We start from the raw sequence: 26,177 nt of genomic DNA, 5'->3' as shown, positions 1-26,177 counted from the left end.
CAACTATTCGTGAGGCCCATCCTATGCCTGTGTTGGCCGCAGGTGAGCTGCCCCTGTCCTTGGCTGCATGTACCAACCAGCTGGGCATTGTGAAGTTCCTGCTGCAGAACTCTTGGCAACCTGCAGACATCAGCGCCAGGGACTCCGTGGGTAACACCGTGCTGCATGCACTGGTAGAGGTGGCCGACAACACAGCTGACAATACCAAGTTTGTGACGAGCATGTACAATGAGATTCTCATCCTGGGCGCCAAGCTCCACCCTACACTGAAGCTGGAGGGGCTCACCAACAAGAAGGGGCTGACGCCACTGGCTCTGGCAGCCAGGAGTGGGAAAATCGGGGTAGGGGGGGCTGTCTTGCCTGAGGTAGGGGTGCAAATTTTGAGGGTGCCATGGAGAGGACTGCCTGCCTTGCTGCCACCTGATACTACCACCCTGCAGAGCCCTCCTTCTGTGACACTTGCCAGAAGGTGTAGGACAGGGGCTAGTAGGTTAGCCAGAGGAATTGTGAAATGCTGAGCGGAAGTCAGCACCACACCTGACTATTTCTGACTTTCACATCTGAACAGTACCAACCAGACAGAGTGGGGGTGGGGTGCTGGCACCTGGGTGTGGGGTGGCTTGAGCCAAGGGTGAAGTGGCTGTGAGCAGGTGTGATCAGGTGATGATGGATCTGATATGGCTGTAGTTGAGGTCTGAGGCAGGGGGCAAGTTGGTCAGGAGGCTGATGGATAGAGGTGAGGGCTCTCCTGGGGCTAAGCTGAGTCTCTGACTGAGCTAGGAAGCAGACTTATTGTTGAGGCAGAGCTGGTGGCCTAGTGGGGATGTGCTTGTGGTGGGGCTGCTTGCTGGCTGGTCTCTCACAGGCTTTTGTATCCCCATGGTAGGTCTTGGCCTATATTCTCCAGAGAGAGATCCAAGAGCCTGAGTGCAGGCATCTGTCCAGGAAGTTCACTGAATGGGCGTACGGGCCCGTGCACTCGTCGCTCTATGACCTGTCCTGCATTGACACTTGTGAGAAGAACTCAGTGCTGGAGGTGATTGCCTACAGCAGCAGTGAGACCCCGGTGAGTGCGCCTGGGCGGGGCCTGGGTAAGGTGGGCTTCTGGGCCTCACTCTGCCCCAGCCCCCTACCCTAGCTTTGTCTTTCCTTTCATCAGTGAAAATCTGTTGCCTGGGGCCTAGGCTCTGATGCCTCATCTCCCTGTTTATTCCCACTGAATGTTTTCCTTCATCATACAAATAATGTAGGGTGATTTTCTCATAAAAACATAAATATTTCAGGTAGACATAAAAACATAAATATTTCATAAAAACAAAAATAATTTTCTTTTTATACCATATAAAAGCACGTAGCTTCATTTTGTTTACATTAAATGGGATCATACTATACAAAATGTGGAACAATCAATTTTTCCATTTAATGGTGTGTCTTGTAGATCATTTTATATGAGTTCATATGGGCCTGCTTCATTAAAAAAAAAAAAAAACCTGGCTGTATAGTGTTCCACAGTAGGGGTGAGGAATAAATTTCCATTGGAGGATTGGGAATTTTTCTAGGATGCCTAGAATTGGAATTGCTAAATTGAAGAAATATGTATGTTTTAATATTTTAATAGGTACTGCCAAGTTGTCCTCCAGAAAGACTATATCAGTTCACTTGCCCACTAGCAGTGGGTATACATCTACCCATGTCCTTGCCAACCAGGATATTATCAATATCTTCTCAAAAACTGATTTAAGTTTTTGGGGCCAAAAATGCTATCTTATTGATGTCTTAATTCTCGTTTTCTTGACTAATGTGAGGTAGATAATTTTTAGTATAGTTATCTGACCATTCATATTCCTTTGGTAGATTTCCTGTTCATTGTCCTTGGCCATCTCTTCTACTGGACTGTCGGCCCATTCCTTTTGGTTTGCAGGTGCACTTGCCATAGAATGAATTGATCCTTTCTCTATTGCATATGTTAAAAATATTTTATTTTCTTCCAGTCTGTCTCTTGGCTTCTAGCTTCATATAAGACATCATTTGCTTATAAAAGATTTTCATTTTGAGAGTCAAATTAGTCTTTTTCATTTGTAGCTTCTGTGACTTGTATCTTGCTTTGCACGGTCTCTTCCACTTCAAGATTACACATACACATATCCTGCAATATTTTTGTTTAGCTCCTTTGTAGTTATTTTATGTTTGGCTCCTTAACTTATCTAGAATTTATTTTTGTGTAGGTGTGAGGTAGGCATCTTACTTAATTATTTTGTTTCCAAATGAGGGTACCAGAGCCACTTCATGTAAAGTATGTCCTGCCACAACTTCCCTGTCTGTCCTTGCTGAGCAGATACCTGCCCCTGAGGCAAACCTGGGGGCTGGAGTCTATGGAGTGATGAGGGGCTGCCACAGCTCACAGGGTAGAGGCTGTGTTTACAGGGGCAAAGTCCAGAGGAGATAGAGGCCTGGCCTGCTTTGCTCCACCCTGTCAGCCTCCACCTGGGCCGCCATGCTGAATCAGGGCCTTGGACTCAGAATCTTGGATGCAAATGTTCCCAGAGGACTAGCCCGTGTAGGAAATGGCTCTAAAAAGGCTGGGGTGTTTGAACTAGAGAAGAGAGGGCTCTGGGGCCATGGCTGCCATCTTCATATCTCTGAAGGCTCTCTTGGGTGAACATGCCGTACTGGGGTCCCTGAGTACAGAACTGGGACAACTGGTAGAAAGCAGAGAAGACCAACGTGACTCTAGAGAATAGATCTTCCTGACAGTGTTTCTCTGCAGGCTGCTCGAGTCAGCAAGGAATTTCCTATCCCCAAAGATATTGAAGAAAACACTAAACAGGGACCTTGTTGAAGAAACTTAAGCTTGGGCTGGGGGTTGGGCTCAATGGCCTACAAAGGTTAGGATGACCTGATTTTGGCTCATCCATCTTAGGGATACTGGAACTTTAACGGAAGTCTCTTGGATATGAGATTTTTGTGGTATCTGGCTGGGGAGTAAGCCTCACCTCTTTCTGCTCCCCTTAGAATCGCCATGACATGCTTTTGGTGGAACCACTGAACCGACTCCTGCAGGATAAGTGGGACAGATTTGTCAAGCGCATCTTCTACTTCAACTTCTTCGTCTACTGCTTGTATATGATCATCTTCACTACAGCAGCCTACTACAGGCCTGTGGATGGCTTGGTGCGGCCTGAGGCTCAGCCTCAAGACAAGGGAGTGGGAAGAGAGATGGACATTCTTATGAGACCCCCCTATGACCCAGGCCCAGGCCAGACCCTAGACTCCTTCCTAGCATGCTGGAAAGATGGAAGGATCATCTGGAGCTCCTTATGTCCCTGTGCTCAGCCCTCCATCTCTCAGGCTGTCCTGGCAACACTCCCCTCCCCCTTCTCAGTCCCTCCTTTAGCGTCCTGGTTGGCTGAGGCTGAATGGATGGTCTCTGAGGTCCCTAGTGGCAGAGGAGGGATAACAGGTTAGAAAGATGAAAGAATTAGGGCTCCAGAAGCAACTCTTCCCTGAGTTGGCTGTCTGCAAGGTCATGGGCTGGCATGAGCCCTGAGCCCATTGCCATCCCACTGACCCACTCACTTGCCAGCCCATTGCCATCCCACTTTTGTTCACTCACTTGCTCTTTGTTCATTCCCTGGACATATACTTTTGAGCACATCTTCTGTGCCAGGTCCTGGGCCATCCATCAAATCAGCCTAAGACCAGACTTCTTCCTCTGCCAGGAGCCATGGACTCCTTTGAGTTACTGAATTGAATCCTTTCCATTCAATACCCAAGCACTTAATTTGCTGCCTTTATACACAGGACTTCTTGCTTATAAAATTGATTTAAAATTCCACTTCCCAGTTAGGTGAAACCTGACTTCTCTTGACCTCATAAGGCCTCTTAATAATTTCATTTTATGAGGAAAGAGAAACACGCTGATTAAGACAAGCTAGTGAAGCAGTGTTTAAAACGTCAGTGACAAGCAGAAAGGAAACTTGCCCTAGAAAAGTGTCTGAGACACAAGGATGACATGTATATGGGACATCTCATCTTCCACCATCAATGGAAAACCTTGACAGGGGTTCACCCTGGCTGTGGGAGAAGCAGGAAGCATATGGCATTGGGTCTATAAGACTGTTTCCACCTCTGCCATCAGCCTCTTCTCAGAAGAGCTCCAGGCTGAGGACATTGTCTGGGAGGCAACACAGCACTGTAAGGATAGTCTGCTTGGCACCTAGAGGCTACCACTTTGGGAATCAGGTCCCACAGAGGGGCCTCCTTGCAGATGTCCCCAATGATGCACTGTCTTTAATTATGCCTATCTCTTGAACAAGGCTAGCCTCTTGGGCAGGGGCTGACTCTTAATCACAGGGCTTGGTAAATGTTTGTTGAGTAAATGAATGAGTGAATGGAGTCTCTAACTTCTCTGCACCTTGCAGCCTCCCTATAAGCTGAAACACACTGTTGGAGACTATTTCCGAGTCACCGGCGAGATTCTTTCTGTATTAGGGGGAGTCTACTTTTTTTTCCGAGGGGTAAGCATTCCTTCCCACACTGAATTTCCATTATCACCAAAGCAAAAAGCCAAGAGACTCACTTGTTGCTCACTCACTCTTTAATTCGTGAGAGAGATACACAGGTGAAAACGAGAGCCCTCCAGGCATTTATGACTGGGGACTGAGGGTCTACCCCATGGGTTCCTGAAGGCCCAGGATAGTCTTGTTGGAAGATAGTCAGGACTCCTCATTGAATGCACAGTTGACCCTTGAACATTGCAGGGGCTCAACTCTCCCCATGGTAAAAATCTGCATATAACTTTTGACCTCCCCCCAATGTAATACTAATAGCCCACAGTTGACCAGTAATATAGTCAATTAACACATATTTTGTATGATGTTATATATTATATTCTTACAATTAAAGAAGCTAGTGAAAAGAAAATGTTATTAAAATCATAAGAAAAAAATCATAAGAGAAAATAGATTTACAGCACTATACTATATTTATTGAAAAAAAAAAACTGCATATAAGTGTCCTTAGCAGTTCAAAACCATGTTGTTCAAGGGTCAACTGTAGTTGTCAATTCTTAAGTGACAGGATCATGACAGGTAGTTATCCAATTAATGAAAACAATAGGTAAAGTTCAAAATAATGAAAGAAATCTACACATATACTGGCATCAGTTTATTTTGCCTGAAAATACGTGCATATTCCTTGGCAATTCTAACATGTGAATAGTCTTTTCTTTGAAATTAGGGCCACTGTTACACGTTACACTGTTATAAATAATTGGAGATTATTGTGATTTTTCCCCCGTAATCTTTTTGATCTAAGGTACACCAAATTTTTCTTAGTGATTCACCATTAAGGAGTCTTTCCAAATCACTCTGTCTTCACAGAAACTACTGTTGTTATTTTGTACTCGTATTTTATATTATACTAAAATACAAAGCCACAGTAGCAAGTGCAGTGGACAAAAAGCTCTCTTGGCAACTAGTATTAACCTGGGGGGAAGAAGTAGAGCGTGTGGGTGTGTCTTGGAAAGGATCTCCTAGCACCAGCACTCATTGTGGGTGTCAGTTGGAATGTTTTTAGGGAGTGGAGAGCATTGGCTATCCTGGTGACATAGTTCAATGGAAGCTGATTAAAGAATTTTTACCATAATGCATAGTTATTAAAGAAAATTAGGAAAAATGCACATATTAAAAAGAAGAAAAAACTCTCAATTTCATTATTCAAATGCAGCAATTAATGATATTTTGGTGAATTTCCTTCCTGTCTTTAACTCTAGGTATAGTTGTAATTCCACTCTCTATTTTAAAATATCTCTCCTGAGTTACATGACATTACCCCTTTAGCCTCACTGTCCTCCCCTCTTCAGAATCTCTGCTTTGATGCACTCCTGTGTTCCATTGTAGGCCATTAAGGAAACATTGCAAATGCTCACCATTTGGACTTTCCTGGGATCTTACACTCTCTATTTACCCGCAGATTCAATATTTCCTGCAGAGGCGGCCATCGCTGAAGACCTTGTTTGTGGACAGCTACAGTGAGATGCTTTTGTAAGTGACACTTTGACTCTTATGCCTCAATAGCAGACAGCATCTTTTGGCCCAGTCCTAAGATTATAGTCATCAGTTCTCACCCATCCTTTCACATATGCTGAGCTTGGAACATAGTAGGACCTCGCAAACATGTTGGATGAATGATGGAAGGCCCTCAGTAAATGTGTTAACTGGTGAATACTGAGGCTCTACCCTATATCAGCTATGCATCAGGTGCCAGTGAATGACAGACATGAGTTCATGTGCTTTACATTCTGAGTTATAGCCTGAAAAGCCTTGTTCATTTTCTTTCATCCACTCATCTAACCATTTGGCATTCACTGAGTTGGCACTGGGATACTGAGATGAACTAGATATGATTCCTGTCTTCAAGGAATTTCCAATCTTTAGAACAGGGTTTCTCAGCCTCAGCACTATGGTAATTTTGGACTAGATGATTCTTTATTGTGGGGGCTGTCCTATGCATTTTAGAATGTTTAGCAGCATCCCTGGCCTCTCCATCCCAGATGCCAATAGAACTCTCCCTGTCCCTGACAGCCAAATATTGCCTGTATCCAGATATTGCCAAATGCCTTCCACTTGGGGAGGTACGCTGCTTTAGGGGGAGACAGATAAGCAAAAGCATAGCTATAAAACAATGTGGATGTCACTGAGAACCTCTTTCCTTCACAAAATAAGCTGGAACCTTATGAAGTTTCCTTGGAGGACCCAGGATACAAAGAGTACCTTCAGAAGGGGATGGGTTCATCTCCTGGGATCTCTTCTATGGACTTTACTCTGATCTCCAGTCCCCCCCCCTTTTATAAGATGTTGTATTTATCTATCCATGAGAGACACAGAGAAAGAGGCAGAGACACAGGCAGAAGGAGAAGCAAGCTTCCCACAGGGAGCCCAACGTGGGACTTGATTCCAGGACCCCAGGACCACACCCTGAGCCAAAGGCAGATGCTCAACTGTTGACCACCCAGGCGCCCCATTTTTCCTCATTCCTGAGGTCTCTCTTTATTCCTGATAATGCAATATTCCTTTATTCCTGATAATGCAATAATTCCTTTATTCTGCAAATGCAAGAAGTTGATTTCTTATCCAGTTGTTGCTAGCTTGTTCCTAGGACTCACAAACCCCATCATTTTACCATAATCTTGAGATGCTTACACTTTTGTTTTGTTTTTTATTAGCTTCAGTAGAATTTAGTGATTCATCAGTTGCATATAGCACTCAGTGCTCATTAGATCAAATGCCCTCCTTAATGCCCATCACCCAATTACCCCATCCCTCTACCCACCTCTCCTCCAGCAACCCTCAGTTTGTTTCCTATAGTTAAGAGTTTCTTATGGTTTGTCTTCCTCTCTGATTTCATCTTATTTTATTTTTCCTTCCCTTCCCCTATGTTCATCTATTTTGTTTCTTTAGTTCCACATATAAGAAAAATCATATGGTACTTGTCTTTCTCTAAGATACTCACATCTTAACCCAAAAGGGCAGGGTGGTTAGTGCAATGCTGGTTTGCTTTACTAGGGGAAGCAATATTGTTGTACATAGGATTGTTCCAATAACTTTGATTCTATTCTGAAGAAGATCATTTGTAGGCAGGTTAGAAGTTTATTTTATTTTTTCAAAGCTACCCACGTAGGGTAGCACATAGGGAAACATTGAAGAGTACTGAAAAGCTTACAGTCAGTGTATGAGTTCCTCATCTTAACTCTTCCCATTCCTTGCATTCCTCATTCCCAGAGACAATCACTTTTCATTCTTGTAACTCTTTTTTCTGATGTTTACTCACTCAGTAGATGAGGATTTAGCATCCTTATACTTCCTTGCCTTTTGCTTCCATTCCTCTAGCTGTCCAATATGGTTTTTAGTAATTTTTGTTTTACTGGGTATTGAGTAATTTATGTTATTATATCTCTACAAGTAGTATTCACAGTTGAGCTTCATAATATACCATACCTTTCCCCCCGTTTCTCCTAAAGTTGGTAACTGTCTTGTTTTCACTTGTTTAGTTTTCTTTGTATCAACTATTAACTTATCCCACACATCTTGAAGCCTCTCAGTACAATTTTTCTCAAAATTGGTCACATAAATTATGTAATTGGAATCCCTTGCTCCTTTTTTTTTTTTTCTTGAAGAAATTCCTCCTAGAGTGTTGTCCTCTCTTTCTAATTGGGATGGTTTCTCTCTGGGCCTGTTGCTTAGCTGTCATCCTGGGACTCCTCTTTGCCACCAGCCTTGGGATGCTCACTGCTATCCTCCTGGGTTAAACTTCCTGTCTCTTTCTTGATTTCCTTGTTTTATTTGAGCACATCCTTTATATTGTCCTCTGGTGAAAAAGATGGTCTCATGATGGAGAGCACAGTGATGACAGCTTTCATCATACCTGGTTCTTGAGTCCCATTGCTCCCACATGTACATCCAAGGTGTTTACCATTCACTAGCACCTCGAGATCCCTTTCCCTTCTCTCCTGATCTGAACTCTATGTCTTCCTCTTTACTGATTAACTCCCTTGTTTTGGGAGAAGGCATCCTAAGCCAAAGAGAGAAGACACATAATAGGGAGGAAGGGAATAAAATTTATTTTAAATCTGGCATGTCTGAAAATATTCTATTATACCTTCATGTTTGACTGCTAGCTTGGTTGGGTATAAAATTCTTCTAAAATTTGAAGATATTTTTCCATTGTTTCCTTTCTTCAAGTATTATAGATGACAAGTTCAAAACCATTCTGATTCTGGATCATCTTTTAAGACCTGGCTTGGTTTTTCCCTTTGTAGATCTATAGTATCTTCTGTTTGTTTCTAGTGTTCTGAAACTTAAAGGTGTGTCTTGATGTGGATTTTTTTACTCAATGTTCTGGACACATAGTGCACTCTTTCAGTCTGGAAATTTATGTCTTTTATTTCTCGATCTCTCTCCTGGAACCCTATGATATGTATATTGAACATCCTGACCTAGTCTGAACCAGTTCTTATATTTTCTCACTTGTGTTTTATCTCTTTATCTTTGGCTTTTCTTTCTGGGAAGTTCAAATCAATTTTAATTACCAATCCTTCCATTGAGTTTATTGTTTTTATATAAAGTTTTTAATTTCTAAATGCTCTTTTTAAAAATTCTTTGTTCTTTATTTCTAAGGAGCATTCCATTCTTGTTTCTAAGCATTTTACTCTTATTTCATTGATGAATATCTTCTTTTGTCTTTCTAAGACTATTGAAACAGCTTTTGGTAAATTTTTCTTCTTTTTGCATAGGTTTTATTTTCTCCAAGTTGTTGTTTCACATTTTCTTGTCTTGCCCTATCTTTAATGTTCGAGGATATCTGGAGATTTTTGATATCTGGTCATGAGAAAGAGTGGAAAACGGAAAAACTCGTTGGAAGCTCTCAATATATGAATGGGGCTTATCAATTTTGAGCTACACTCTAAACTAGTCTAGGTAAGCTATTTATTGGGGAATATCTTTTTTTAATATAAATTTATTTTTTATTGGTGTTCAACTTGCCACCATATAGAATAACACCCAGTGCTCATCCCATCAAGTACCCCCCTCAGTGCCCGTCACCCAATCACCCCCACCCCCCCACCCACCTTCCCTTTCACCCCCCCTAGTTCATTTCCCAGAGTTATGAGTCTCTCATGTTATTGGGGAATATCTAGTTAGTCAATTGCATCTTTTCAATCTTCTGCCTGGAGGGAAGAAATCTGGCGCCACAGTTCTGAGAACTGAGTAGAATAGAGGGCTTTCTGTAATCTATATAATATAAAAATCATATTGTCTCCTGATTTTGGTAAAATGTCAATGATTTCACTGTCTGATGAAAATGGGTCCAACAGTCTTCTTTTATCTTCTTCAGAGACAAACCTCCCCTCTTCTTTATTTTAAGTCTCTTCATCTATTCTCCAGAGGTCCCTAAGCCTTTTGAGATTCCTTGATTAAATCAGTTGATTCTCAGCTTTCCCCACTATAGATTTGGATTTGGTTTTGTTGGGTCTGCTAAGTCAGTTTTCATTTGTCCACTGCTCCCCAGATTCATATGTGGGGGCTCCATTTACCACCCAGGACAACTCTTTACCTGTTTCAACTAGGGTTAGTTATTATTTTGGCCAAGGTCCTGCAAATACAGGGGAATAGTTTTCTTTTGCAGCAGAATTCCAATTGATGAGACAGCCTCCTGACACCAGTTTCCTGACTCACATCAGCACAGTGGTAGTTTTTTGGTGGGTTATCTCACATAAATGGGAATTGAGGTGGTTGGTGTAGTCTACAGTATAAATGTAGGTGGGGGAACTTTCAGGAGGAGGCCATGTTGAACAGGGAGACCTGGGATGAATATGTGAAGGTACCACTAGGCAGACTCTGTCATAGGATCATCAGATTTACTCTGCCTTATCCATGGACCCTACCTGGGCAACCCCCACCAGTCCAACTTGCTGAGGGACATCTTGCCTGGCTCTGCTTCTGAGTTTGAGGGTGTGACCAGCAGACTCTACCTGTGATTTTTCAGGAGAGCATGGCCTGTCCTTCCTCACTGCTAAGAATTGTTTCTTATTCTTTCTTCATTATTGCCTTTTTAGATGTTTTTTCCTAATTGCCCCTTTCATGAAATCTAATACCACAAATATACAGTATAGTTGTCTATGTACTGTATTAATATTTGTGCTTTCTACAAAAAGAGAATAAGATTCTGCACCCCCTAACCAAGTTTTGCCCCCTTGGACAAGATGTTGTTCCTACTGAGAATCATGGGCTAAAGGAGACAGGACAACCAACCCTAGCTTGTCACAGCCTGTGTGTGCTTCTGAGGGATCAGGCCTCCTCGGTGCTTGTAGATGAAGCTTCCTATCCCTCCATCTTCAGTTTTGTGCAGTCACTGTTCATGCTGGGGACCGTGGTGCTATACTTCTGCCACCACAAGGAGTACGTGGCCTCTATGGTGTTCTCCCTGGCCATGGGCTGGACCAACATGCTCTACTACACCCGCGGCTTCCAGCAGATGGGCATCTATGCTGTTATGATTGAGAAGGTGGGTGCCGGTGTCCAGGTAGTTCTCCACAGAGCCAGTTTATACCATGAGCATGTGGGACATGGTCTGCAAACTCTGTTCACCCTCTGTGGATATTACAATATCTGGGAAGGTTCTGGTTTAGCTCAGGACCCAATTTCCCAGCTAATTCCTCAAGAATCAGGCAACCTGGCCCTGACCCAGGTTTGGGGGCTCCTTTGAAACCTGACTCCTCTATATACCAGGACCCCTCTCCCACTAGAACAAAGGCCAAGGAGTGGGGAGCTGTAGATGATTTCCCCATGACACCAGAACTGAGAACCACCAAACCAAACCCTCCTGCATGTTCTCTAGTTCACTTGGGCTCAAGATAAACAACCAGGATTACATAGTCCTGACCCTCCCCTTGGCCTTGCCTAGGACTGGACTTGGTTCTGACAAGTCTGCTCTCTCCTGCAGATGATCCTGAGAGACTTGTGTCGCTTCATGTTTGTCTACCTTGTTTTCTTGTTCGGGTTTTCCACAGGTAATGGGCTTGCTCAGGGCTGGTGGTGGGCAGAGCTCCTATTCACCTCAGTTTCCTGAGGACTCTGCAGGAGCTGGGTGGGGAGAGGCCCCCTGGGATTATGTATCTGCAGGTGACAGAGCTGGAAAATAGAGAACACAGAAATGGTCAGGAGAACCTGGAAATGCAATTCATAAAATATTGTAAGCAATTTTAGAGGTATGAAGTTCTGCTTGCCTATAGTATAGCTACATTTTGGCTTAGTTTTTTTTTAACATTTTATTTTAAGAGAGAGAGAGAGAGAGAGAGAGAGAGAGAGAAAGAGAGAGAATGACCAGGGGAGGGGCAGAGGGAAAGGGAGAGAGAGAATATTTTTTTCGTATATACTTTTTTATTGGAGTTCGATTTGCCAACATATAGCATAACACCCAGTGCTCATCCCATCCAGTGCCTCCCTCAGTGCCTGTCACCCAGTCACCCCAACCCTCCTCCCACCTCCCTTTCCACCACCCCTTGTTTGTTTCCCAGAGTTAGGAGTCTCTCATGTTCTGTTACCCTCACTGATATTTCCCACTCATTTGAGAGAGAGAATCTTAAGCAGGTTTTATGTCCAGCACAGAGCTTGACCTCATGATCCTCAGATCGTGACTTGAGCAGAAATCAAGAATTGGCACTTAACTGACTGAGCCATCCAAGTTTCCCTTTTAACTTTTTATTTTGACATTATTTCATATTTTCACAAAAGTTGCAAGAATAGTACAAATAACTTTTCTGTACTTACTACCCAGTTCCCCCAATTTTACATTTAAAAATTACTTCCTCTCTCTGCTACACATGCACACACGTACACACACCATCACCACCACCACGCTAAAAAGAAAAAATAGTGAGCTGCAGACATGATCAGCCCTTTACTATTGGATAAAGCCTGCATTTCCTAAAAACAATAAGGCTTTCTTACATAAACAATGTATAATGATCAAAATAAGGAAATAAACATCAATACAATAGTATAAACTAATCTACCAGCCTTATTCAAATTTCACCAATTGTCCTAATAATATCCTTTACAGAAGTGAAAATTCCAGATCATGCACTACATTCAGTTGTCATGTCTCTTTAGTTACCTTTAATCTGAAGTGGCTCCTCAGTCTTTCCTTGTCTTTTGTGACCTTAGATTTTTGATAAGTAAAAGCTGGTTTTTACAATGTTTCTCAAATTGGGTTTGTTTGATGCTTCCTCACAATTAGATTCAGTTGTGCATTTTTTATTCGAATATTAAGGAATATGTATCTTCCTCAGTGCATTGTATCAGGAGTCCCACATTTGTTTAGCCCTTCTCTAGTGATGTTACGTTTAATTACTTGGTTTTGGTGGGTCTGCTAGATTACTGTAAAGTAATTATCTTTCCCTTTGGAATCAATAAGTAATTTGTAAGGAGGTGCTTTGGGACTAGGTAAATATCCTGTTTCTCATCAGACTTTTAACTGGTACTGTTAGAATCCACTGATGATTCTCACCTGAATCACTTAATTCTAATGGTTGCCAGATGATGATTTTCGAACTCTGTCATTCCTCCTACATTTATTAGCTAGCATTCTATTGTAGGGAAGAGTTTTCCATTCTACATGCATTTGTTATTTATTTCATCATGCCCTCACAGATTCTTTTCTGGTTTTGTTTCATTTTTCATGGATTCTCGCTTTGTTAAATAGGTCGTAATTTTTACCATCACCATCTATCTTGATGCTGAGATTGTCTGAATAATCATCTTTGGGAGCCTCTTCAAGCTGGCTCCTGTGTCCTTCTGACATATTCACAGTATTCTGGGCACCTGGTTCTGCTTTGATCCTCATCTGAGTCCTGCACTTACATGGTTCACATAGACCCTCCCCTGTCCCCACCCCACAGACTGTTTTGGAATCTCTGTCTCAGAGTTATGGACAGCTTTGACTGATAGAGATGTGTGTGGGCTCTGGCACCTGGTCTGAAGGCTTTGGTCTATCAGTACCCACGGAAGGGACTTGGCATGTAGGTTAATGGATGCTGGATATGAAGTAACCATGGGGCATAACTGCTACAAAAGCTCTTAGGCCCCAGATTATATTTCCCAAAGAAAAGTGTAGCACACAGCAAGAGGCCATTCTGTTCTGAGCTGCTTAGTCCCCATCATTCTAGAATGGGGCTGACTCTGGGTCACCTTCTAAGGGGCACAGTCAGAAAGATTATGATTGAGAAGCTGGGTGTGGATTCGGGACTGATATATAAAGTTAGGCAGGTCATGTGCTGCACAAAGGTGACTCTATTCACATTGTATATATAGATTTGCATATTTATTTTAACAGCTTTTTTCCTAGCAGGTTACAATAAAGTTCTTATTGTAACAAAACAGTATAGTTGTCCCTTGAACACCATGGAGATTAGGAACATCAATCTCTTGCACAAAAATCTGTAAATAACTTTTGACTCCCCCAAAACTTTAGTAATAGCCCATTGTTGATCAGAAGCCTTACCAAGAATATAAAGTTGATTAACACGTTTTTATATGTTAGGTGTATTATATACTGTATTCTTATAATAAAATAAGCTAGAGAAAATGTTATTAATAAAATCATACAGAAAATAGTTACGGTATTTTTTTGAATCAAAAATACTATATGGTATTTTTTTTAATAAAACCTGTGTATAAGTGGACTCATGTAGTTTAAACCCATGTTGTTCAAAGGTCAACTATAATATGGCAATTTCCTGATAGTTCTGGAGAAGAGAGCTGCTTTTCTCTTTCTAAATTCACACAAAGATGCCATATGGCCAAGCAGCATCCCTGCTGGAGACCCATCAAGGGATATGGTGGTGTGTCTGCTGGGGGATCTGTTTTGGCTTCCATCCAGCTGCACTTGTCCCTCCCCATGCCCTATAGCGGTGGTGACACTGATTGAGGATGGGAAGAATAACTCTGTGCCGACTGAGTCCACATTGCATAGGTGGCGAGGGCCTGGCTGCCGGCCACCTGACAGCTCCTACAATAGCCTGTACTCCACGTGTCTGGAGCTCTTCAAGTTTACCATCGGTATGGGTGACCTGGAGTTCACCGAGAACTATGACTTCAAGGCTGTCTTCATCATCTTATTGCTGGCCTACGTGATTCTCACCTATATCCTTCTACTCAACATGCTCATTGCCCTCATGGGTGAGACTGTCAACAAGATCGCACAGGAGAGCAAGAACATATGGAAGCTACAGGTAAGTGTAGCAAGAGGGCGTCTACTGCTGTGTCTGCTGCTTAACACAGCTGGGTATATGAAACCCTATAGGGTTTGAGGAAGGGCAGAGAGCACAGTCAGTCCTGGGGGATCAAGCAGCAGCATCTCCCCTAGTTGACTTCCTTCTGATATCTCCTGCAGTGTTTCCCTCCCAAGCATCATCAATTAGTGTTCATAGACATTGTGTTTACTGTGGCTGGGCAGTCCCCAGGGGCAGGAGATGGAGGGCTCAGCCCCATGTGGTACCCACCTCACAGGAGCTTGGTCTAGAATGGACACCAGAGACCAGACTTAGGGGGAGAAGCTAAAATGGGATGAGCCCTAACAGCTGCATTTTTAGCCATCTAGTCCACATCTACCTTTTATTACTAGCACAGTAATAAAATTATCATTCTTATTAAGTAACATTAACTCTATACGCGGTGTTGTTCTAAGTGTTTTAATGCTCTCATTTAATTCTCACAACAATGCTATCAAGTGGCTACCATTACTATTCTCATTTTTTAAATAAAGGCACTGATGTGTAGAGAAGTTAGGTATCCATGTTCAAGTTAACTACAGATCTTCCTCAACTTACAGTGGGATTACATCCCAATAAACCACTGTAATTTAAAAATATATTCAATACACTGAACCTCCTGAATATCACAGCATAGCCCAGCCTACTTTAAATGTGCTTAGAATATTAACATTAAAAAAAAAGAATATTAACATTAGCCTACAGTTAGGCAAAATCATCTAACACAAAGCCTATTTATAATAAGGTATTGGATATCTCAAGAAATGTGTTGAATACTATAATAAAAGTGAAAAACAGAATGGTTGTATGGGTACAGAGTGGTTCTAAGTGTACTGGTTGTTGAACCTTGTGATCGCATGACTGAACTGGGAGTTCCCAGTCCAGTCATGCAATAGGATTGTACCATATTTTGCTAGCCTGGGAAAAGATCCACACTCAAATCTTGAAGTATGGTTTCTGCTGAACACATATTACTTTTGCACGATCGTAAAATTGAAAATCATTAAGTTGAACCATTTTAAGTTGGGGACTATCTGCAGGAAGTAGCACAATCAGGATTCAAGCCAAGTAGTCCCATTTGTGATCCTGCTCTTAACAACTATACTATCTGCCCCTCTGTGGGCACTTCAGGGAAGAGTCTGGGGCTGGACACTCCATATCACTCATGGGAGGCCCTGCCCCAACCCAACCTGGCAGGCACCAGCAGTGCCTGGGCAGGTCTGGGCTGGATGGGCTGAGCTTGGAGTGTATACCTGCTGGGCTACAGTGTACTTGCTGGGAAACAAGCCTGATGTAGAAGGTGCTAGAGGTCCAGCTTGGGGGCACTGGGGCTGGGAGAAACTCTGGAGAGGCTGATCTTGGAAGCCCTGCTGGCAGCCAAGGGCAGCCCCTGGCTAAGCCCTCTGTCTCTCTGCCCTCTCACAGAGAGCTATCACCATCCTGGACACGGAGAAGAGCTTCCTTAAGTGTATGAGGAAGGCCTTCCGCTCAGGCAAGCTGTTGCAGGTGGGGTATACACCTGACGGCAAGGATGACTACAGGTGGTGTTTCAGGTAATGCCCAGGCAGGAAATCAAACTAAGGGAGCTCAGGAGCTTAGCTATAGGTATCAGGGATCTACCCAGAGCCAGCTATGGGTACAGAGGACGTCTGGGACTTTGTGGGCATAGGGAACTCACCTGGAGTTAGCTGTGGATACAGAAACCTGCCTAAGGGCCTCCTGGGATGAGTCATGAACATAGGGGACTCTCCCAAGGCAGCTGTAGGTAGGTACAGGGGCTACCCTGAGGCTCAGCTGCAGGCATCAAGGACTTAATGTGGGCATAGGAAACCTACTGGAAAATGAGGTGTCCAAAAGGGGTCATCTAGTGATCAGGGTCAGAACCAAGAATACAGCATTTAAAGTCCCTGGGCCTTATGATGTGGTCAGAGAACACAGCTTTGAGGGTGGTGTCCAAAATGCAGGACCCTCACAACCCTCCCTCTATCAGCTATGTCTCCCCATCCTGGTCTATGGGCTTTTTGGGATTGACTTGTGGCACCAAGCCCTCAATGTGGGAAGCTAGGCATGGCTTTTAGGCCATCAGCTCCCTTGTCTCCTTGCCCTGCAGGGTGGATGAGGTCAACTGGACCACTTGGAACACCAATGTAGGTATCATCAATGAAGACCCTGGGAACTGTGAGGGCATCAAGCGCACCCTGAGCTTCTCCCTGCGGTCAGGCAGAGGTGAGGTATGAGGGAAGGGTGATGTGGCATGGAGGTGGCCTGATGTTGGGCAGGTAAAGCCTTGGGATTCCTTGCTCCTTGCTGGACTTCTTCACCCCACAACCTGGATGCTGGAAGAGGGCCAACCACCTGCACACACTCAATCACAGGCACTCTTGTGTACTCTCCCACATTTCTGTACAGCTGACTGTGCCACATGCCCATGTTCACCAGCTCTGCCAGCACCGTGGTCCAGGCATCTGTCCTCAAGTGCCCCAGTGGAAGCAGTCCATCTCATATACAGCCATCTGAGACAGCTGGTCTCGTTGTGGGCTGCCCTGTCTCCTCTTCCCGTTCCTCATACTCAGTGTCTACATTCAGCTCTGTGAGGCTTATGGACACAAGCAGGTATTAGCAAAATCTCACCTTCCATGAATGCATCCAGCTGGCAGAGGAAGAATGGGAAGAGTAACGAGTATATTATAAAGTAGAAATGCTCTGCAGAAAATCACTACCAGAAAAAAGGTCCTTTATTGGTTAATGGTAAACATCTAGTAGTACATGTTAAATTAAAGGTCTAATTGAGAACATTTACTTAAAAATGAAGCAAACCTAGTTTGAATTGAATACATTTTGAGTTGTAATTATAATTCTGCACTAATTATTTCTTTTTAGCTTTTAGAAAATGGTGCTAAAATATATATAATACAAAAGTTGCCATTTTAACCATTTTTAAGTGTACAATTCATTGGTATTAATTACATCCACAATACTATGCAACCTTTGCTACTATTTCCAAAACATTTTCAATATTTCAAACAGAAACTCTGTACCTATTGAACAATTACTCCTATTTCTCCCTCCTCCAGCCTCTGGTAACTTCTATTCTACTTTCTGTCTCTGTGAGTTTGCCTAGGATAAATACCTCACATAAATGGAACACACCTTTTATGTCTGGATCAAAAATATTCCATTGTAGGTATATATCATATTTTATTTATCCATTTAATCTGTTCAATGAACATTAGGATTGTGTCCACCTTTTTGGATATTATGAATAATGCTATAAACATTGATGTACAAGATTCTGTTTGACTTTTTTTCTTTTTTCTTTCTTTTTTTTTAAACTATTTATTTATTCATAGAGAGGCAGAGGTGAGGTGGGGCAGAGGGAGAAAAGCTTAAGCCGGTTCTACACCCAGCATGGAGCCTGACAGTGTGGGGCTCAATCTCATGACCCTGATGTCATGACCTGAGCTGAAATCAAGTCAGATATTTACCTGACTGAGCCACCCAAGTGCCCTTCTTCAGTTTTTCGGGATAGAAATGAAACTGCTGAGTCATATGGCAATTCTATGTTTAACTTTTTAAGGAACTGCCAAACTGTTTTCTAAAGCAGCTACATTACTGCATATTCCCACCAGCAATACATGAGGGTTCCACATCCTCACCAACACTTGCTATTTTCTGGGTTTTTGTTGCAGTGGTTGTAGTTGTTTTAGCCATCCTAATGGATGTGAATCAGTATCTCATTGTGTTTTTGATTTTCATTTCCCTAATGAGTAATGATTTTGAACATTTTTTCATATGCTCCTTTGTCATTATAAATATTCCTTGGAGAAATGCCTATTTGATCTCTCTGCTCATTTAAATATTTGTTTTGTTCCTGTTGTTGAGTTATAAAAGTTCTTTATACATTCTGGATATTAATCCTTTATCAGGTATATCATCTGCCAGTGTTTTCTTCTATTCTGTGACTTGTCCTTTGATGTGAAAGTTTTTATTTTGATGAAGCTCAATTTATCTATTCTTTCCTTTTGTTGCTTATTCTTTTGGTGTAACATTTAAGAAATTATCACCAAATTCAATATCTTGAGTTTTCTCCTATGTTTTTTGGTAAGAGTTCTATAGTTTTAGTTCCTTATCACTTTTACATTGATTTTTAAAAATGATTCAGCATTTGCTTGGTTGCTATAAACGTTGGACTGTTTCCCAGAGTTGAAACAACATTGGTTTCAAAGTTTCTGTTTTTTGGATGTTTTTGTTGAGGCCTAGGTTTTGGGAGTGACCTACTTTACCATTTTGCTGATGTTACTAATTCTTAAAGAATGAATCAGGTGTTGACAGTTTGGGATTTTTTTTTTTTTTTGGTAGGGTGGGGGAAGGGGCACAATTTTTCAGATCAACCTGCCTGATAGCATAATACTGCATCTTTCACATTTGATATTGCTTCTTAGAGAAACTCATTTTTTTATGTTTTATAAACTTAATAGTTTATTGAGGTATAATTTACATACAACAAAATGCACACATTTTAAATGTATAGTTTGGTTAGTTTTGGCAAATGTGCACTCAGGCAACCACTACCCCACTCAAGATATAGAACATTTCCGTTGTGCCACAAAGTACTCTAATGCCTCCTTGCAATCAGTTTCACCTTCCTCATCCTGGGTAACTACTTATCTAATTTCTATCACTGTCAATCAGTTTGATGCCAGCTTCTATTTACCTGAAAATGTAAATTTCATTCTCATGTTTGAAGGATATTTTTACTGAATAAAGAATTCTGGGTTAACAGATTTTTTTTTTCTTTTAAAGAAAATTTTCCAACACTATTTTTTTCCATTATCTTCTGGCCGCCATTGTTTTTGAATGGATGAAATGGTGCCTATTATTTGAATTCCTGTATGTAATTTATCTTTTTTTTCTCTGGCTGCTTTCAAAATATTCTCTTCATTTTTGTTTTTCAGCAGTCTGACTAAAATGTAGGTTTGATTTTCTTGGTTTGATTTTCTTGGTTTTATCCTGTTTAGGGTTTGCCTTAGATTCTTAGATCTGTATATCAGTGTTTCATCAAATTGGGGAACTATATATTTTGTTTTATTCTCCCTATCTTCTTTTTTTTGGACTCCAGTCACATGTATTTTATTTTATTTAAACTTTATTTGTTTATTTGAGAGAGAGTGAGAGCAAGCAGGGGAGGGGCAGAAGGAGAGAGAGAATCCTCAAGCAGACTCCCTGCTGAGCATGAAGCCTGATGCAGAGCTCCATCCCAGGACCCCAAAATTGTGATCTTAGCCAAAATCAAGAGGTGGGTGCTCAACTGACTGAGCCACCCAGGTGCCCCTACATGTATTTTAGATCATTTGATATTGTCCCATAGGTTTCTGAGGCTTTGTTTATTTTTCCTTGATTTTTTTTCTCTCTGTTTCTCAAATTTGGTAATTTTATTGTTTTGTCTTCAAGTTCACTGATCCTATCCTTAGCCATCTCCAAACTATTATTAAGCTCATCTAGTGACTATTCCATTTCAAGTATTATACTATTTGGTTTTTGAATTCCTATTTTTTTTTTATATAGTTTTCATTTCTTTACTGAGATTCTCTAGCTGTGCTCTCATCAAGATCCTATTTTCCTTTTTTTTTTTTTAACATGTTGATAATAGCTGATTTAAATTTCTGCTAAATCCAACATCTGGCCATCTTGGGGACAGTTTCTCTTGACTGCTTTTCCTCCTCTCTTATTGTGAGTTACATTTCTCTGTTTCTTTGCATGTCTAGTAACTTTTAATTGTATACTGGGCATTGTGGATAATATGTTGTAGATATCCTGGATTGAATTTTTTAGTTGGCAGTTCAATTATTGATTAATCACTCTAAACTTGTATAGGCTTAGTTTTAAACTTTATTATGGTAGATATGTGAAATGCCAAAGTATTTGCCAATTCCATAAAACTTTTGGGACTCAACCTCTAAACTGTTTCCACTAAGGATCTTTTCAGGGCTTGATTTTAGGCTTTGTTGGGGTGGGTCCCTCATAGACCTTACTATAGGGTACAGAGAGTAAGTAGGGCATTTCTGGTGTTTTTAGCTTGATCCTCGGAGTAGAGAAAAGGTAAGGAGGTCTCTCCACTCAGTACTGCTCAGCTTCTAGGGTTTCTATCTAACCTTTATCCCTATAGTGGCCACAGTCTGATAAGCCTTATACAGTCTCACATTGTGCAAGTACAGTCAAGCCCCAAGCCCAGAGACTTCTAGACCTCCATCCCACTTTCTTCTTCCTCTTCTGTGCCTGTCTCACAGATTCTAGTTGTTTCAGCTACCCAAAATTCTGATCTCTCCTTCCTTAGCTCAGAGGCACTGCCATGCTCTGCTTGTACTCCAGCTTACTACAGCATACTCAGAGAAATTTTTCTTAAGCAAAGCATCAGGGCCATCATGGGGCTCACTTTGTGAATTTCACTTCTTTCAGCAATTGCAGTTTTTAGTCTGTGTCCTATGCCTGAAAACATTTACTGCATGTATTTTGTCCTGTTTTATGGTTGTTTAGAGCATAGTGGGTCACCCAATATTAGATCTTCCATCAGGGCTGGAAGTAGAAATCTATTTTATCAAGAGCCTCATATAATCCTATAATTCTCCCTCGAGTTTCATTGAAAGCACTTCCTGTGTCACGTCATGATACTTATTATCTCTTCAATTGTTACTGGTCTAACTTTGCTACAGAGCCACTCAGAGATGGCTTTGCCTATAATTTGAGCAGCTTTCCAACATCTTTCTTACTGATTTCATGAAACTTCACATCATTTAAAGATTTGCTGTTTTACTTTGCAGTTGATTTGTATTGTGTTTGCATGACATTGTTGGCTGTTTATAACATTGCACATTCACTGTGATAATAATAAGTATATTGACCAAGTAGCAGAGATACATTCATGTTACGTGGGTTGGTGTAGGAGATGTCTAATCATGAGGTTCCATGATTTTACATTTATAATTAATTAGTGAGTATTTCCTGAGGATTTTGTTTTTTGTACAACTTTGTAACAGTGGACACCTTAGTAATGACTAGTCATATAATTCAGATAACAAGGAACTCTCCCACCCACACCATGTGTATGACTGAAAAAGAGTGAAGGAATTCATGAGAGACAGGCCAAGGAAGAAACAGTTAGTAGCTGAGCTAGGTAGAGCACTCAAGGGAATCTTGGCATCAGGATTGTGGGAAGTGGGCACAGGGAGCCCCATGCCTCCTTTGAGGGTCTTTGGGCTGGAGCTGAGCCTAGCAGTCTCTGAGGCTGAGTGTCCCCAACACTGAGCCAGTTAGAAGATTGTGTCTCTAAGAGGCCTGGCTCATATCCCCATGAAATCCTGCTTCAATGGATCCTCTTTGGGCGGTTGATAATTGCTATTGCACTGTGTTTGGGGGCAGGCCAGAGTCAGCCTGTAGGCCTGGGGCAAACACCAAGACTGGGAGAATTCAGCTGGAGTGGTCATGATGGGCTCAGCCTCCCATATTCCTGATGCATTTGACACATGGTCAGTGTTAGATACCAGCAGAGGAGTCTGAATCATGGCCTGAGGGTGAGAGGTATAAATTTAAGCTGGTTTTCCAGAGAGATTAGACCTGGTGTAGCCAAAGAGGACTTGGCTAGCCAGGACTCTGGGAGTGGGAGGAGAACATGTGCAGCTTTCCCTCTTGGTTGTCATTTTGCCTAGGTGGCTGGGAAGCTGAAGATGGCCATGAGGGTGACACCAGGGTTCTCTTAGGGAGTTCCTTGCCCACACATGAGAGCCAATATATCTATATCTATATCTAATCTATATCTATATCTATATCTATATCTATATCTATATCTATATCTATATCTATATATCATCTATCTATATACCTCAAGGCCTAGTGTCACCATAATTTCCTTGGCATTGTTCCCAATCTTCTATGCCCGGGTGGGGCCTGGTCCCCAAGTCCTGATTCTTTGTCTGGTGTTCATCACCCTACAGCTGACCTGATGTGAAGATACCATGGGGGCCCCTATGTTGCTATGTGGAGAACTACTCTCCCTCCCATGTGGGCAGGGGGGAAATGGAGACTGAGATAGGCAAGCAAGAAATTCTCATGAGGCCCCTGCAAATCAGGGTGAGGTGAAGGAATAGCATTTAGGATCCTCTAGAGTGGATGAGGCTCCTTAAGCAGGCAAGGGAAGAGTAAATGGCACCTCTCCATGTACCTTAGGAAGCACTAACATGTCTGGGTCTCCTTTTAAGAGACCAACAAGTTGTTAAGGCCAAAAAAATAAGTGTTTATTCCTGCTGGCTGCATCCAAGGCAGTAATGGTATTTTACCCTTCAGTTTCAGGAAGAAACTGGAAGAACTTTTCCCTGGTTCCCCTTTTAAGAGATGCAAGTACAAGAGAAAGGCACCCTGCCCAACCGGAGGAAGTTCATCTGAGGCACTTTGCAGGGTCCCTCAAGCCAGAAGATGCTGAGATCTTCAAGGATCCTGTTGGTTTAGGGGAGAAGTGAGGGACCTGTCTAGGGTTCTCTTAACATTGTTGGGCCTCAGAATATCCCACTGCTGCCGAGGGGCTGTGTAGGGAACAATAGGGCATTCTCAGCAGCCTGGCCTGGTCTGTGCCTGCCTAGGCACTTTCCTTGCCTGATCTGGACAAGCTGCATGAAGCATTGGTGATGCATGGGAAGAGATAGTCTTCATACCCCCCACTGTCTGCAAGTGAGTCTCCCACCAGGAAAGGATTTTGCTCTCATGTTTTTACTGACTTTGTTAAGTATCATGAATGATTAACCTTTGTGTGGACCTATGTGATACCCCTGCTTTATTTTATTGAGTAAAAGCAAATGAGGCCCAGGAAAACACTTCTTAGAACAAAGCATGTCCTTTGATGTAAAATGTTGAAGCTGTTCTCTGTATTGTGTTTAATTACCTCCCCTGAACAGAGTGGTCTGGGGGTGATGTCATTTATTTGTCAGAGAAGGTGGGGGAGGCTGGCCCTATTCCTGCTCTGCCAGAATCAGGTTTTTCCAGAGTGACTTCTTCCTTCTGTGTGATACTTCACAGTTCCAAAAACATTAACTCTATTGCTGTTCAGATAAAAGTACAGAACCATGTCTCAAAAGCATGTGGCAAGAATTTTTTAATGATCTTCCATTTGTAGTGACCATAGTCCCACTCCCCTGTAGTGGTACATACTTCCACCTCCATCCCACCTGTCATCCATCAAATAAATGAGTAAGTAAGTAAGTAAATAAATATATAAGTATCATAATAAGTGTGAACTTTGTGCCAGTCATTGGGCTAGCATAGCTAGTGGACTCTGTGATCTGTGTGTGTGTATGTGTGTGTGTATATATACTACTGAGTCTAGGATAGTTAGTAAGGTTACACAGCCAATAAAAACCGTTGCCTGGGTCTGACCCCAGACAGTCTGACTCTAAAGCCTGGAACTTAACCATGGTGCCAGGCTATCTGGCAGAAAAATGGGCTGGGGCATGCCAGTCCCTCCTTGGGGAACAGAGACACGAGGGCTTTTGCTTCCTGTTGTGGGCCCTCCCTTTTCCTATAGGCCCTCTTCCAAAAGGGTCATGTAGATGTCAGATATTTGCAAGTTTCTTCAAATTGGGTCAACCTTTAAACTTACTTAGAGCTGGAAGGAATCTTGTGGGTGTTCTTTTAATTTTTTTTTTAAAAGATTTTATTTATTCATGAGACACACACACACACACACACACACAGAGAAAGAGAGAGAGAGAGAGAGAGAGAGAGAGAGGGGCAGAGACAGGCAGAGGGAGAAGCAGGCTCCATGCAGGGAGCCAGATGTGGGACTCCATCCCAGGTCTCCAGGATCACACCCCGGGTTGAAGGCAGCACTTAAACCGCTGTGCCACCCAGGCCGCCCTATTTTTAATTTAAATTCAATTTGCCAACATATAGTATAACACCCAGTACTCATTCCATCAAGTGCTCTCCTTAGTGTTGTGGGTGTTCTTTTCTAAAATGAATGATGATCATAACCTTTTGTGTAAACCTGGGTTGTTTAAAGAAGGTCACACATGCAAGTAGCCTGTTCTTTGCCCTTTTATCTGTCACTGAATCTTTATTTCTCTCTCTCTGTCCTCATGTTCCTCCCTCTATCACCTGGAGGCAGGATGAGCCACAAGCCATCATCCCCGATGGGGAGGATACCAGGATGCAGACAGCCTCTCCTGACCACTGTCAGGGTGGATCTGCCAGGCCAGAGGCTATGGATGGAGCTATGCCTGGCTCCCAGTCCTTCTTCCTTGTTCACTGCACCAAATTGGGGCATTCCCTAGGCAGGTCAAGGGGTTGGCCCATCCCTGTGTGCACTCACCCCACAGAGACCACTTTTCTTCCTCCTCTTTCTTGGAGGGAGAGCTTATGCACCTGCCAGCAGGACCAGTTGCCTGCAGGGCTTGGAAGGTGCAGGGAGGAGGTGAAAGTGTGCTTGACCCCTGCCTGGTATGTCCTCTGTTGGGTGTTTTACAGTCCAGGGCGGACAGACCCTGACCCCAGTCTGGTGAGATGGGGGCCCAGATAGGGTGTGTTGGCAGATGTCTAGGGGCTGTCTAAAATCTGGGCCTCCGGGAAGCAGGGTTGGGGTTGGGGCGGGAATACCCAGCGGCTGCCCTTTCCCTCTCATTGCCACATCCCACCTGGGCTGGGCTGCATCTCCCTTCGGGGGCTTTGCTCTGCACACAAAGCCCGTTTAAAAGTCCCTTCTGTCACTGTTGGTTTTTTATTTGGGCTCTACTTGTTCAGAGCGCTGTCGTGGAAGGAGTTGAAGTCCCCAGTGAAGGGTGGGCAGAGCATGGCCCTTGGCTGCTCCTGGGAATGAGAAGCCAGATTGCGGGGGGCAGTTTGTTGGTCCTTCTGGGTATCTGGGCATTGATGCAGCTATGACTCCAAAGTCACCCATGTGGCGGTCACAGCTGAGTGGGCGATGCCGGCTTCGAAGGGGTTCCAGGCTTGGGAGGAGAAGGCCAGACTCCTGGCTCCCTGCTCCTGCCACTGTGCTGTGTGGGTCCCCAACATGGGGGGGAATCAGCCTCTCCTGTAGCCCCTGGTGAGTGCAGCCAGGGTTTCCACGGCCTGGAATGTTGCCTTTGGTTTGAGCCCAGGCGGATGCCTGATGCCTCTGTTTAGCGGGGTCGGTCCCCTGCCTGAGCAGGTGGGTGGCAGCATCTTCCAGAGGACTGTGTGCCCCGTGAGGCTGGACCAGTGTAGGCTCCTGTGATGAAAGGGTCAGGTCTGACTCAGTGGCTTGGGGCCCAACCTGCAGTTCCTGTCTGACCCCTGCCAACAATGTTTGGCACCACTCCTCGAA

The 26,177-nt window shown here is 43.0% G+C and overlaps 1 protein-coding gene across 6 annotated transcripts in view; it reads left to right on the top strand.

The window, feature by feature from the left end:
- TRPV1 (transient receptor potential cation channel subfamily V member 1) overlaps positions 1-24,104 on the top strand; it is a 33,304-nt gene extending 9,200 nt beyond the window's left edge. For 4 of the 6 annotated variants that reach the window (XM_072747979.1, XM_072747980.1, XM_072747981.1 and 1 more), the window contains 11 exons: positions 43-341; positions 887-1,066; positions 3,013-3,171; positions 4,422-4,517; positions 5,974-6,044; positions 10,899-11,064; positions 11,503-11,569; positions 14,469-14,791; positions 16,256-16,383; positions 16,941-17,056; positions 23,168-24,104. In XM_072747979.1, the coding sequence (XP_072604080.1) occupies positions 43-341; positions 887-1,066; positions 3,013-3,171; positions 4,422-4,517; positions 5,974-6,044; positions 10,899-11,064; positions 11,503-11,569; positions 14,469-14,791; positions 16,256-16,383; positions 16,941-17,056; positions 23,168-23,340 (1,778 nt within the window). In that variant the 3' untranslated portion in view covers positions 23,341-24,104. Of the gene's footprint in view, positions 1-42; positions 342-886; positions 1,067-3,012; positions 3,172-4,421; positions 4,518-5,973; positions 6,045-10,898; positions 11,065-11,502; positions 11,570-14,468; positions 14,792-16,255; positions 16,384-16,940; positions 17,057-20,480; positions 20,561-23,167 lie in introns of all 6 variants that reach the window. The other 2 variants (XR_011999767.1, XR_011999766.1) reach the window with 1 other exon arrangement.
- The last annotated feature ends 2,073 nt before the right edge of the window (positions 24,105-26,177 follow it).

Source organism: Vulpes vulpes, chromosome 2 (assembly GCF_048418805.1).
Source record: "Vulpes vulpes isolate BD-2025 chromosome 2, VulVul3, whole genome shotgun sequence".
Classification (NCBI taxonomy): Eukaryota; Metazoa; Chordata; class Mammalia; order Carnivora; family Canidae; genus Vulpes; species Vulpes vulpes.
This window is presented reverse-complemented; position numbering and strand designations above follow the sequence as displayed.